The 13106-nt window shown below is 40.7% G+C and overlaps 1 protein-coding gene across 4 annotated transcripts in view; it reads right to left on the bottom strand.

The window, feature by feature from the left end:
• The window catches only part of MYOF (myoferlin), a 153203-nt gene extending 148216 nt beyond the window's left edge, over window positions 1–4987 (bottom strand). For 2 of the 4 annotated variants that reach the window (XM_058697186.1, XM_058697184.1), the window contains exon 1: window positions 4690–4978. In XM_058697186.1, coding sequence (XP_058553169.1) covers window positions 4690–4777 — 88 coding nt within the window. In that variant the 5' untranslated portion in view covers window positions 4778–4978. Of the gene's footprint in view, window positions 1–4689 lie in introns of all 4 variants that reach the window. The other 2 variants (XR_009252459.1, XM_058697185.1) reach the window with 2 other exon arrangements.
• Window positions 4988–13106: the final 8119 nt, after the last annotated feature.

Here is a 13106-nt window from a genome sequence, read left to right on the forward strand (position 1 = left end):
AACAAACCACATTAATTCATTTTTAAAAGGCATTCGTGGCTTTATAAATGACTGGGACCCTGTAAAATGTGCCTTTAGGAAGAATACCTTTGAGAGTTCCCATGCTTCATTCACTAGAGTGGGGACACTTTCCTTAGGCGGTGACTCTCCAAGTTCTGTACTCCCGGAAGTGAGGGAAATGACTCAGTAAATTAAACACTTCTGCTTTCCCGAGTGTTTAGTAAATGCAGGACAGTGGTTCTATGGGGGTACCAGCACAGCATGATTGTCAGTTGAGCCCTGACTCATCCTATGGTGTATCTGGGTAAACCAAGTCACCTGTGGGTTGCTCATCAGGCGCCTTCACGGATGACAGTGAGTGAAAACCATTGGATCTTTTTCCCACCATGCTTCATCCCTCTTAAATGGAATTTCATTTTCCTTTTCTGCTTATCTAAAAGGTTATTTTTGAATATTTAACTGTAAATTTTCAAATAGTAAAATACTTTTTGCTAAAAGTAGAAAATTCTTTGTTACATAAATCACAGCCTTGGGGGATCTCTGCAGATCTACTCCCCTTCAAGTAAGCCATTAAAACTCTATTTTTCAAATGAGAAAAGAAAAGGATTCTTAGAGGGGTCAAGTGGTCTCCTAAAGGCTATAAAGTCGATAAGCTCTTTGAAAGGAGTTCCTAGAAATAAATATCTAGGTTTCACTCCAAAAACATGTACAAATGAAACAACAAGTACCTGGAAAAATAGGTGATAATAGGACAATTATGTGGTGACCATTTGGACAATAGCAGAGCCATTTCACAAGGCAATGATCTACACAAGACCAGAAGAAAAAAATTCTAGCTGACAGAATGGACAATTCTGTCTGATGTCAAGGATGGAATGAGAAAAATGCTACAGTTGCAACAATCATGCTCCCTAGAGTTGGATGTTTCATATGAATGCAATGTGGCCACATTGGAAAAGCACAGCAATATAAAGGACTGCAAGAAACTTTCCTCTCGATCAATTTAATGCCGAGAGATTTGATACCAAAGCCAGAGATGAGACACAAGGAAAATGGAAACCCATGGCAATAATCTGCAAAACCATCTGTAAAAATAAAAAAGAAAGGGGTGCCTGGATGACTCAGTTGGTTAAGTGTCTGACTCTTGATTTCTGTTCAGGTCATGATTTCACAGTTCGTGGGTTTGAGTCCCGTGTCAGGCTCTGCGCTGACAGCGTGGCGCCTGCTTGGGATTCTCTGTTTCCTTCTCTCTCTGCCCCTCCCCCCATCCTGAAAAATAAATAAATATTTAAAAAGATAAAAGAAAAAATCAACCCAAACCCATAACCCAAAAGGCAACAACTACCAAAAAGAGAATCTTGTCCTTCAGTAATGCACACATTCACAAAGATGTGCACTGTTAAGAACATCCATTGCAGTAAGAGCACTGCTAACAGGGAGATGTTGGAACAGGTTACATATCTAAAGCAGAAAGTCAAGAAGAATTCAAATCAAACTGTTCTAAGTAGTTATTCCTAGATAGTAAGAGTGGAGGGAAAGAAAGAATAGGAAGAACGTGGCGAGAATTTTTACTTTTGAGTTGTACAATCCCTTCTGGATTGTTTGTTGTGTTTTTACATTGCATTATTTTAAAATGTTTTAAATATCATTAAAAAAAAGTTTTTCAAACCTGTTATGTTTGGGAGAATCACGAAGTCTTGGAGTTGAGAGAAGCCACAAGCATCTGTCTAATCTAATCTCTGCCATATTTAGCTTCATAGCCTGGCTCTTGGCATAGAACTCAAGAGAGAATGGCCACTTTTGGCTTGCAGGTGCTCTGGCCTTAAGATTCAGAGCTAGTTTACAGAAGCTGGTGCACCCCAAGGATGTGAAAAATCAAATAACCTCTGTGGTTTTCATAATCTACTCCTGAACTGGAAAATATCAATGATATCTCAACGGGGATTCGAGTAACTTCCAAATCCTCCTGGTTCATACCAGGTCCTAAGAAGTTCGGTAGTCAACCTCAGAAGAGGAGTGAACACCACAGACTGAGGTCAACTCTAAACCAGTTGGTTGTCAGTGTACCACATTCCTTGCTGGAGTGTAACTAGTCTCACAGGTCCTCAGCGTCCATACACTCATCGCCACTAACACCCGTCACTTGGACATTCTTCCTACCATCTTGAAATTTGAGGAGAGTTGCCTTTTGCCCTGACCTTACTATGTGATGTACTCAATAGTCAGAATTTTACACGTTTGAGTAAGCACAGGGGCTTTCTCTGATCTTCTCGTAGGGCCTTTTACATCTCACTCTCCACACTCTACCCCTCCACACCACATCGTGAAGCGCCTCTGGCTCTGTTCCCTCTGAAGGACATCTCATTGTAATAAGCATCCTTGGTCCTGTCAGCACTTACAGTGCTCAAAAGTGGGACGCACACCTGGGAAGGGCTTGCCATCCCAGTGTTCTCAATCTGTTACCATATATCCTCCAGTACCTAAGTCTCTGCCTTCCACACCTTGCTGAGCACAGGTATTCAATACATGGAACTATAAAATAATAGGATTTTACAGCCAGAAGGAACCTCCAGGAGATCAGTTCCCATCATTCCACAGCTGAGAAAGGTGAGGCCCGGGTGGTTAAATCTGGGTCATTCTGGAAATATCAGCCACAGTCCGGGTGTTCCTACTCTGAGATCAGAGTTTCTGCTGCTAGGTTGCTGGTCAGATGAACGATTGACTGACTTTCCCACTTAATTTGCACAACCAAAGGAAACTGGAAAAGAGACTCAAGTTAAATGATCTAATAAATATAATTGGAGAGACTACATTTGCCCAATTTAACTGAAGTTTTCCACTTTCAACTGGGTGCATATGTTGATAGTTTCAGGCATATTTTTAGTCATTTAAAAGTTTGGACCAATGCACACACTTTCCAGACAAAATACAAGTCAGATTTCAATACAGTATTAAACTCCAATTTCTCTATAATCTATATGACTTGCCTCAAATAATGACATCACCAGGTTGAACCCAATATATTTTTATGTGTCTTTACATGTCAATGGTGAAGGTACAAACTTTTCATGTTACATCCTGTTATGCAATTATTTCAAAGAAAAACAAAAGACTTAAGATCAACTAATACATGTAAGAGAACATGGTTGTAACATGACTACATGATATTTGCTAAACAGATTCTCAAACCAGGTTGTCTTTTAAGAATTGAACTTTTGGGGCACCTGGATGGCTCAGTAGGTTGAACATCTGACTCTGGCTCAGGTCATGATTTCATGGCTCGTGAGTTTGAGCCCCGCATCGGGCTCTGTGCTGACAGCTCAGAGCCTGGAGCCTGCTTCAGATCTGTGTCTCCCTCTCTCTCTGTGCCTCCCCTGCTCTTACTTTGTCTCTTTCTCTCTCTCTCTCTCAAAAATAAATAAACATTAAGAAAATAAAAAATAAAAAAAGAATTGGACTTTTGCCCTCTGAATCTTTTTTTTTTTTTTTTTTTATAAACTAAACAACCATTGACTGCTTTGGGTTTCATTTCATTTTCTTGCTCATTCTAATGGAGAAAGGTTTGAGAAGAGAAATAGATAAAATAGACAAATGAAAAGAGAGAGGCATAGATAAATCAGAAACTGGAAGGGAGAAGTAGTTGGTTCCTGGAGGAAGAAAGAAATGTTCGAGGTGTGGTCAGAGGCGTGGTCAGGAACCCTGTGCCCATCAAGCCTCCCCTTCTCTCTGTTCTCCCCTCTGTCTCTCATCCCTCCTGCCAAGAAGTGAACTGGATACCTTGCCAGTGACCTTGGATAAACAGAAAATGATAAAGCTCCTAAACTCAGATTTAGACACATCACCAGGGCCCAAACTGGAATCACTTACAATGCCCGGGAGCAAACTCTCACACTAGCCACTCCTGTCCCCTTCCACTGTAATTCAACGTCATAAAAAAATAACCTTTTGGAATTACAGTAGGCCTTTTAAAGATGATCTAATCTAAACCCTTCTCACTGTTTTACAGAAAACAGAACTGACATCCAGAGAAAGGAGGTCACTTGCTCAAGGTTATTCAGCAGGACCAAAGTAGATGCCCAAACTACAGACTTGCTTTGTTCAGAGCTATTTCCTCTATGAGCAACTTAAAAGCTATGGAACCCACATTCTCCAAGTTTGGAGAGACGAAGGCAAAATGGCACAAAACAACATGAAGACAACCTAATCCAAAATAATAACTTCGCCCCACCTCCCAAAAGCCGGTGACAAAGTAGCGGCAAATGGGCTGTGTTAGGCAGTAACAGTACCTAGAACAACTCAACTGCACTTTTTCCTCGGTCACCCACTTCTTGAAAACAGACAGTAAAAATGCACACAAGACTGCTCAAACTTACTTTGAACCAACACAGCCCTTTTTAAGACTTAAAACTTGGGGATTAACAAGTACTTATTTCCCTACAAGGGCTTACAGAAATCACATTATTAGAATTAAAACATCCGGTCATTCAATGAGTCGCAAAACCCTGGAGAAAATGAAATGCCTTCCACAGAAATCTGTCCTCTCCGCTCACCTGCACAGGTAGCAATCCAGCTTAAAGCCAGAGAGGTTTTGCTGTATCCGTGGACTAAACGCAGCCTGTTAAAGACCGTGACCCACGAAACTGACTTTCCAAAGCAGGACCTGAGAAAAAGAAGAAAACTCTTCCTTACCCTTAAAAAGAACAGAAACAATAGGATCCGGTTTCCCAAATTTCGTTTTAGGGATATTGCTGGCAGACTCCACAATCACGCGAAGCATGGCTCTTCGTGGGCAGAAGGCAAGTGCCAGCCAGCCGAGTTGACGCGGAGTGTGCGCTGGGGCTGCGCGCCGCGGGGGGAGAAGGTAAGATTTCTCCAGTCCAGAGCGCAGGGGTGGGGTAGGGGGAGGCGACTGGGTGGATCTCTGACGGATTGTGTACCGAAGGCTACGTGTAAACTGATACCCAAACTCCCGGGGCCCCCGCAGTGCTGCAGGAACCCGCTTATGAATTTGGGAAATGTGGAAGTGAAAAGGGCGAAACCTCAACTAAAAATAATTATGTGCAACAAATGAAACCGAAGTGGTTTTGGCGCTAATAAATGCAGCCAGGTCAGGAGACCGCCAAGACGCCACTGACTTTTAATTCGGCAAAAGCCGAATTAATTGGTGTTCCACACCACCCCGTTCATTCTTTTTTGCGCTTCGTGGAGTTTTAAAACTTTGCTTAGTCTTTTTTTTTTTTTTTTTTTTTTTTTTGGAATTTTACTTTTGCTGTTTTCTCTCTCATGCTGCTGAACACACCCACTCAGTAATCACTTAGAGGAAGGTTTGGAAAAAAAAAAAAAAAATCAGTTAAAGGATGCCCCCTGTTGGAATGCAGAGGAATAACTGAGTTTGTTCCAAGCAAACCCAATCCGGAGGGTTTGCAAAATTGGTGTAGTAGAAGCTGATCTTTTGCTTTACAAAAGGATTTGGCTTAGGATTTCTTTGAAAAAAAAAAAAAAAAAAAAAAGCTGGGCACTTAAGTTTTCCTCGTCCATCCAAAGCTGCTAATAGTCTTCAATGGAAACGGAGAAGTGACTCTCCCCTCTTTCGCAGCTAATCCCTAGCAGTGTCTTCCATTCCTTTGCTAAAGAAAAAAAAAATCAGTGACACTTGTTAAAGCATGATATGGCTTTATTCAAGAGAAGGGGACCTTTGCAATAGGTATAGGGACCACTGCAATGGAATTTTGCAGTGGAGGGGAGAGATTGGGCTCAATTTGAAGTACATCAGGGGCAAGTGGGAATTCATAGTCAGGGTGGGAGGCCAGGATGGAAAGTTACTAGGAAGAAATGTCAGAAAGGGGGTTCTGGTTAAACAGACCTAACAGGATTCTTGCTGAAGGTAGGTCAGGATGGCCAGATATCAGCTGGGTGATGGGAGAGAATGAGAAACCCCATCAGATGTCAAGAGTGATCAGATATGGAAGGTGGGGGGTTCTGGTTAAAGTGACTTTTACAAGGAAGTGCACAGATAGGCCCATGGGAAGGTTCAGAGGAGCCTGCCTCCAGTTTGGTCAAATAAAACTCTTTGTGCCCCTGAGGGTGTGTTGGGTGGTGTAACCTGATGATTACGATCCTAGAAGATGTCTGGGGTTAGTAGCCAGCCAGACCTGAGTATGGGTCCCTGCTTCACTTTGAGTTATGTCACCTTACAAGGTTCTAACCCCCTCTTTTCTGCGGTGATCTAATCTAAGGTAAAGTTGTCATAAGATAAAGGTCTTAGTGTGGGGTCCTGGCACGGAGCATGCACTAAGTCACACACGTACAGAACCAGAAGTTCATGCTTGAACATGATTTCATAGCATGTCCCATAAAGTAAATTGGCTTTAAATCACTGTGTTTCAGAAGAAAAGGCTAAGAACTTAGGGTGAAGAAACACAGGGTTTCTTTCTGTTTTTGAACATACAACCAACAAGACCATTTGTAAGCAAATGCTTCAAGTGCATTGAAAGAACATGGTTTATCTATAGGAATTCTATCTCTGTGAGTTTCTCAATGGCTTATACAAACAACCAATGAAGCCAACACTATATACATTATTGACTAAAGGGACCATATTAGACTCAATATATTTAGACACACAGACTAAATAGACTACATTTTGGTGGAATATAAACAAAATTGTGTTTATTTTGCTTGGCTCGTTTTTACATCTCCTTTTCATTGTGAAATATATTTTTGAAAAAATTCATAGAACATAAATGTGACAGTTTAACAAATGAGCATCCAGGGGAAGAAGAGAACATTGCCAACACTCCAGCAGCCCCTTGTTATAACCCATATGTCACATCTACCTTCTTCCCTTCCCCCCAGAGGTAACCACTATCTTGATTTTTATGGTAACAATTTCTGTTCTTCATAGTGTTTACCCCCAAAATAGTTTGCTTGATTATGACCTTTATATGATAATATCAATTGCTTTATACATTATGAATTTTGTATACATGTATATTTATACCTGTATATGTAATACACACATACATATATTCATACAGAATGAATTCTTGGCTGTATTATGACCTTTGTATAAAAGGAATCATATAGTATGAACTGTGTTTGGCTTATTTTTTTCAACATTACATTTTGAGGTTCATCCATGTAACTACTTTGTTTGCTCTTTGCTATCTAACATTTCACTATGTGAGCGTACCACATTTTATTAATCCACTCTACTTTTGATGGACATTGGAGTATTCAGAGTTTGAGGCCATTACAAACAGGGCTATTGTGAACATCCTTGTGCCTGTTTCCTGCTACAAATGTGCATGAGCATATTTAGGATCTAACCTATGAGTGGAATTGTATCAAAGAGCGCATGCATTCCGCTATGTAGTTGATTATATTCTACTTGTAATTGACTATGTTAGAGGTCACGTTTCATCTTTTCAAATATGGATATTCAAATGCTTTATTACAATTTATTGAAGAATTTGCCCTTTCCCCAAATCTAGGTCATATGTAGATGTGTGGGTCTGTTTCTATGTTTCTGGGGGGTCTGGGCTGGGGCTTCAGCGGAGAATAAGCCGAATTTCTGACCTGATGGAGCTCCCCAACTCTAGTGGGGACTACATGCCAGCTCTCACATGTCTATCATTTACTGCTTTCACCAGAGAAAAAGAAATAGAAAAGAGGAAGTCTTCGCAAAAACTCTAGATGTAAGGAGCAAAGTAAGGGGTAGTAAAGAGGGGTTAGTGGAAGAGAAATGAAGATTCATAATATCTTATTCCAATTCCAGTTTTGCAGGATGTTAGGTATTATCTAACAGCAATTTTCAAACTGGCACGCACAGAGGGTCCGTTGTTAAGATCTCTTTGCTGAAATACTTCTTTAAGAAGTTTTTTTTTTTTTAATTTCAGGGGTGCCTGCCTGGCTCAATCTGTTGGGTGTCTGACTTCAGCTCAGGTCATGATCTTGCAGTTCGTGGGTTTGAGCCCTGCATTGGGCTCTGTGCTGACAGCTCAGAGCCTGGAGCCTGTGTCTCCCTCTCTCTCTTCCCCTCCCTTGCTCATGCTCTGTCTCTCTGTCTCTCTCTCTCAAAAATGAATAAACAAAAAAAAAACCTTAATAAAAAAGGAATTATTTCAGCTGATAACTAAAATGATTTTTAGAGCAAAAATGCTATTTTTTGTAGTTTAATTATAGGGTTTTGCACAGGAGTAAATGATACTTTTAAATAACTTAATATATAGTATATTTAAATTTTATTTCTTTAGAAAAGTACCTGGCAGTGACCTAAATATACATGGAGGGCAGGAGAGGACAAAATATTTTATAACATTTGGCACCATTATAACATCATTATTCAAGGCAATTGAGGAGCTAAATACAAGATAGGTATGAATCTGAACTTCTCCAATTCAGTATTAACATATTCTAAAATAAACCTTAAAAAAAAACAAACAGAACAGGGAAAAGTGGAATCATTTTAAGCCTTGTGCTCACTTTTTTGGAAATAACAATTCTTCATCAAAATGTTTGATAGACAAGTGCCTCCCAATCATTCTTCTGTAAGGATGCTTCATTCACACACATGTGCCTTTATTCAGCTAACAGCTACTGGAAATCCACTTGGTGCCAAGTACAACGTTAACTACAAAGACGAATAACACACATGTCCTCTCTGCAAGAAGCTCAGAGGTAATTATAGTCCAGTGGGGTGAGTGTAATGATAGAGGGAGACAGAGAAGACAGGTATCTAACAGGGCAGGCCAGGGCAAACAGGGTGGGCTTCTGGAGGAGGTGGCTGCTGGACTGAATACAGATCTTCCTCAACTTACAATGCAGTTGCAGTCCCATAAACCCATCATCATAAGTTGAAAATATCGTAAGTCAATATTTAATGCTTTACATATCATAAATGCATTTAATATGCCTAACCGACCAGACATCATAGCTTAGCCTAGCCCACCTTAAACGTGCTCAGAAGACTTACACAAGCCTATAGTTGGGCAAAATCATTTAACACAAAGTGTTGACTGTTTCGTATGATTTACTGAATACACTACTGAGAGTGAAAAACAGTGTGGTTACATGGGAGCAGAATGGTTATAATTTGTATGGGTTGCTGGTCCTTGTGATGGTGTGGCTGACTGGGAGCTGCGGCTTGCTGCTACCCAGCATCATGAAAGAGGATCGTAATGGATTGTGCCAGCCCGGGAAAAGATCAAAATTCAAAGTATGGTGTTTACTGAATGCATATCACTTTTGTACCATCGTAAAGCTGTTAAGTCAGGGACTTCTGTATTAATGGTTGAATTGACATATGTATGATTTGAACTAGCATTAAACAAATACACATGGTGAGCATTAGAAACTTCAAGCCATTTGGTGTTGGCAGAACATCACGTGTGAGGTGAAGCAGTCAAGCAGTGAGCCTAGGCAGGCAGGCAGACAGCAGCTCAGAGACACTTGTTTGCTCTGTTAATAACAACTTACATCTAATGAGTGCTCACTCTGTGCCAGACGCTGTCCTCAGCCTTTTATTTTGTCTCATTTAATCCATCCACTGCTCTATCTTATGAGGTAATTACCACTTTATCATCCCCATTTTACAGATGAGGAAACTGAGGCCCAGTTTGGTTAAGTAGTGCCTAAGTTCTCCCGGCAAGCGGAGCCGGGATGCGAACACATGCAGTTATCCTCTAGACTCCATGCTCTTACCTCCTTACACCATGCCTCAGTGGCAGTGGGACTTACTAAAGATGCATTTTTCTGCAGGGAAGCAAAATGATTAAATTACATGCCAGTTCTCTGGATACAAATGAAACATTTTAATAACCCCACAGACTGAAAATTAATTTAAAAGGAGCTAAAACAGGCAGAGCTGTCAGTGCTCAAGGAGCTGCTCTCATCAAACAGAACGCACCAGGAACTGAAAACCATGTCAGGAGGATCACTGACTGACTGGCTGGTAAGAATTCTCCCAAGTGAGATTAGTCAGCAGAGAAAATCTGCCAACCTGCCCCGGAAATGGCTTTCAAACGTGTTACTTACTGATAGGGCTGCTTTGATCTCAGCTAAATGCTAAGGGTGTCTCCTTATTTACAGATTTAGAACGCAGTCCTTCGTGGCTGACTATGAACTCTATCTAACCCAGGGAAGAGCAGTGGGTCGACCCAGAAAAGTGCCGGGCTCTAAAATGATGCTTTTTTGTGCCTGTTAAGGAATATTGAGAACAGAAAGGAGGAGAGTAAAGAATTTGTCTATTTCTCCACGGTAATCTAGGGCAGAGAACACCCAGGTCAGTTCATTCATTCATTTATTCATTCATTCATTGAGCAAATAGTTATTAGCTTCCTAATTTGTTCAAGCACGGTGATGGTAGGTGCTGAGGATACGATGGTGAGCAAAATCAGACAAATTCCTCAAGGAGTTTGCAGTCTAGTGAGGAAAAAGGACACCAAAGAATCATTAACAAATAAATGTGCGATTATAACTACAGCGAATGTTTTGAAGAAGTAGCTGGTAAAGAGGGAAAATCTCCTCAGAGGCGGGAAAGCCTTACCTAAGGCAGTGAGGATTAAGCTGAGATCTGAAAAGGGAAGTAGGAAAAGATAATAGTGGCAGCATCACAGATGTGGGAGCTTCCTGGGAAAAAGCCCTGAGGCAGGAATAAACCTGCCTGGTCAAGGAATGGAAGTTGTCAAGTGTGGCTGGTTTGAGACCAGGCTTAGCCCTGCTAAGCCTGAGAGAACAAAGAGGGATTTGCTTTTTTATGCCAAGAACAAAGGTGGGTCAGTAAAATGTTTTAAGTGTGTTGGGGAATGTGTGACATGATTACATCTACTTATTCCAAAAAAATCCCTACTGAAGGGAAATTGGATTGGAAGGAGGCAAGAGTTTACTTGGTCCTTTTCTGCCTGCATTTAAAGAACATTTATCGTGTACATATCGACACTGTCCAATAGAAATGTAACAGAAGCCACATTTATCGTTTTGGATTTTCTAAAATTCACAGTAAAGACAGTAAAAAACAGTAATAGTGAGATTAATTTTAATATATTTGATTTTGCCAAAAATATCTATAATACTATCTTAACTTGTAAAAAGCTTTTTTTAAATGTTTCTTTATTTTTGAGAGAGAGAGACAGAGTGAGAGCAGGGGAGGGGCAGAGAGAGACAGGGAGACACAGAATCTGAAGCAGGCTCCAGGCTCTGAGCTGTCAGCACAGAACCCGGTGCGGGACTTGAACTCATGAACCGCGAGATCATGACCTGAGCCGAAGTCGGATGCTTAACTGACTGAGTCACCCAAGCATCCCCATCTCAGCATGTAAAAATATAAAAAATTACTAGTGAAATATCTTATGTTCTCTTTTTCATACTAGTTTTTGAAATCTGCTGTGTAGTTCACACATCCCAATTCAGAAATGAAATTTTCATTAGAAATACATCTGTATTTAGATTTCATAAACTTTACAGTTGAAAAAAATAGGTTTGCAGACCCAAGTTGTTCCAAACATAGTTAAAAGTTTTCCAATAACTGAATCAACTACCATGTTTTAAATTAAAATTAAGTAAAATGAAAAATTCAGTTCTTCAATCACAGTAGCCACATTTCAAGCACTCAACAGCTGTATGTCTAGTGCCACATATTGGACAGAGCAGAAGGAACTTTTCCCTCACTGCCGAAAGTTGTATTTGGAAAGTACGTAGGATCTGCTGGTGAGGCCCTGGGCATTCATTACTATCCTTTTAGGTCTTGGGAAAGACCTAATCTTTCAAAGGTGTTGATCATACTCACCTACAACAAACAGCCCCACTATTTCTTTTTCTTAAGGCTAAACATATTCAGCAGGCTGTTGGTACCATTCTGGTTTCACAAGTAGATTTTCCTACTGGGAAGAAAATAAAATAACCTGCTGAAATAAATATCCAGTCTGCTTGGCTGTTAGATTGCTCTCTGAAACCTTGCCCTAGGATTCCTCAGAGTGAAGTCAGCATCAAAGTCCTAGCACCTTTGTGAGGCCTTATACAAACTACAGCTCCTCACACTTCATGCCTGGCGGCACCTGTCAGTGAAGAGCAAATGTTGATTTTCAGGTCTAATAATTAGGAAATTACAAAATTACAAAATTCAGCAAGCCATGGGGCCAGTGAGCCTCCTGCCTGCTCTTCTTCCTCTGGGGTCCCCAGTCACAGGGGGAGCTCCCACCAGAAGAATGTGTGATTGAGGTGTCTGGCCCAGCAGGTCCCCCACTGCCAGTCTGCCAGGTGCCACCCTTCTTCACAGAGTTGTCTCCCCACCCCCCAACTCCCTCTCTTCTTTATTCCCATTTTGGTTCTAAACTGAGCAGGGAGATTTCTTTCTCTGTCACTCCAAAAATTTTTGCAAATTTCTATGGAAACTAATTTTGTCCTTGCAACTGTGGGCAATGCATATCATTCACAACCTCCCTTATTTTGCCAGGAATTCCTCCCACCCCAATCCCATCTGACACTTTAACACAACAGATGTGAAAGAGCTCAATTCTATTCACTTTCCCATCAGAAATGTGAGCTCTTTGGAAGCAGGGACCAAATGTTATCTTCTTGCATTATTAAAAAAAAAAAAAAATCCTTAAAATTCTCTACATGGCTTCTCATCCATTTTATTTAGTTACATAGGAGTTTGTTACTTTTTGTGTAATAATGGGTAATGTCAACTGGGCATTTACTAAATGCCAAGCACTTTACACAGATTCTTCCATTTAATTCTTATATCCATTCTAGAGGGTAGATATTATTATTTACATTATTTTACAGATCAGGAAACTGAGGCTCAGAGAGGTTAAATAACTTATTTAAGATCACACATCCAGTAAGAGGCAGTCAAGCCAGGAGTTAGATGCAGTCGTAATCTAGAGTTCTGGTGTGTGACATTGTTTTCCCAGGACGTTTTGCTACTGTATCCTATTATTAAATCTTGGTGAGTTTATGCTTGGTCTAAGAGAGAAATGTTAGGCTCTGCCAAACACTCTTTGTGCCCCTTTGCAGCAATAGAGCCCTGTAGGCAGCTAAGAATGACTCAGATTTGACCTACAGACATCAAGCCGGAGGGCAGCAATCTGGAGCAAAGGGCTGCC

This window comes from Neofelis nebulosa, chromosome 13 (genome assembly GCF_028018385.1).
Source record: "Neofelis nebulosa isolate mNeoNeb1 chromosome 13, mNeoNeb1.pri, whole genome shotgun sequence".
In the NCBI taxonomy this organism is placed as follows: domain Eukaryota; kingdom Metazoa; phylum Chordata; class Mammalia; order Carnivora; family Felidae; genus Neofelis; species Neofelis nebulosa.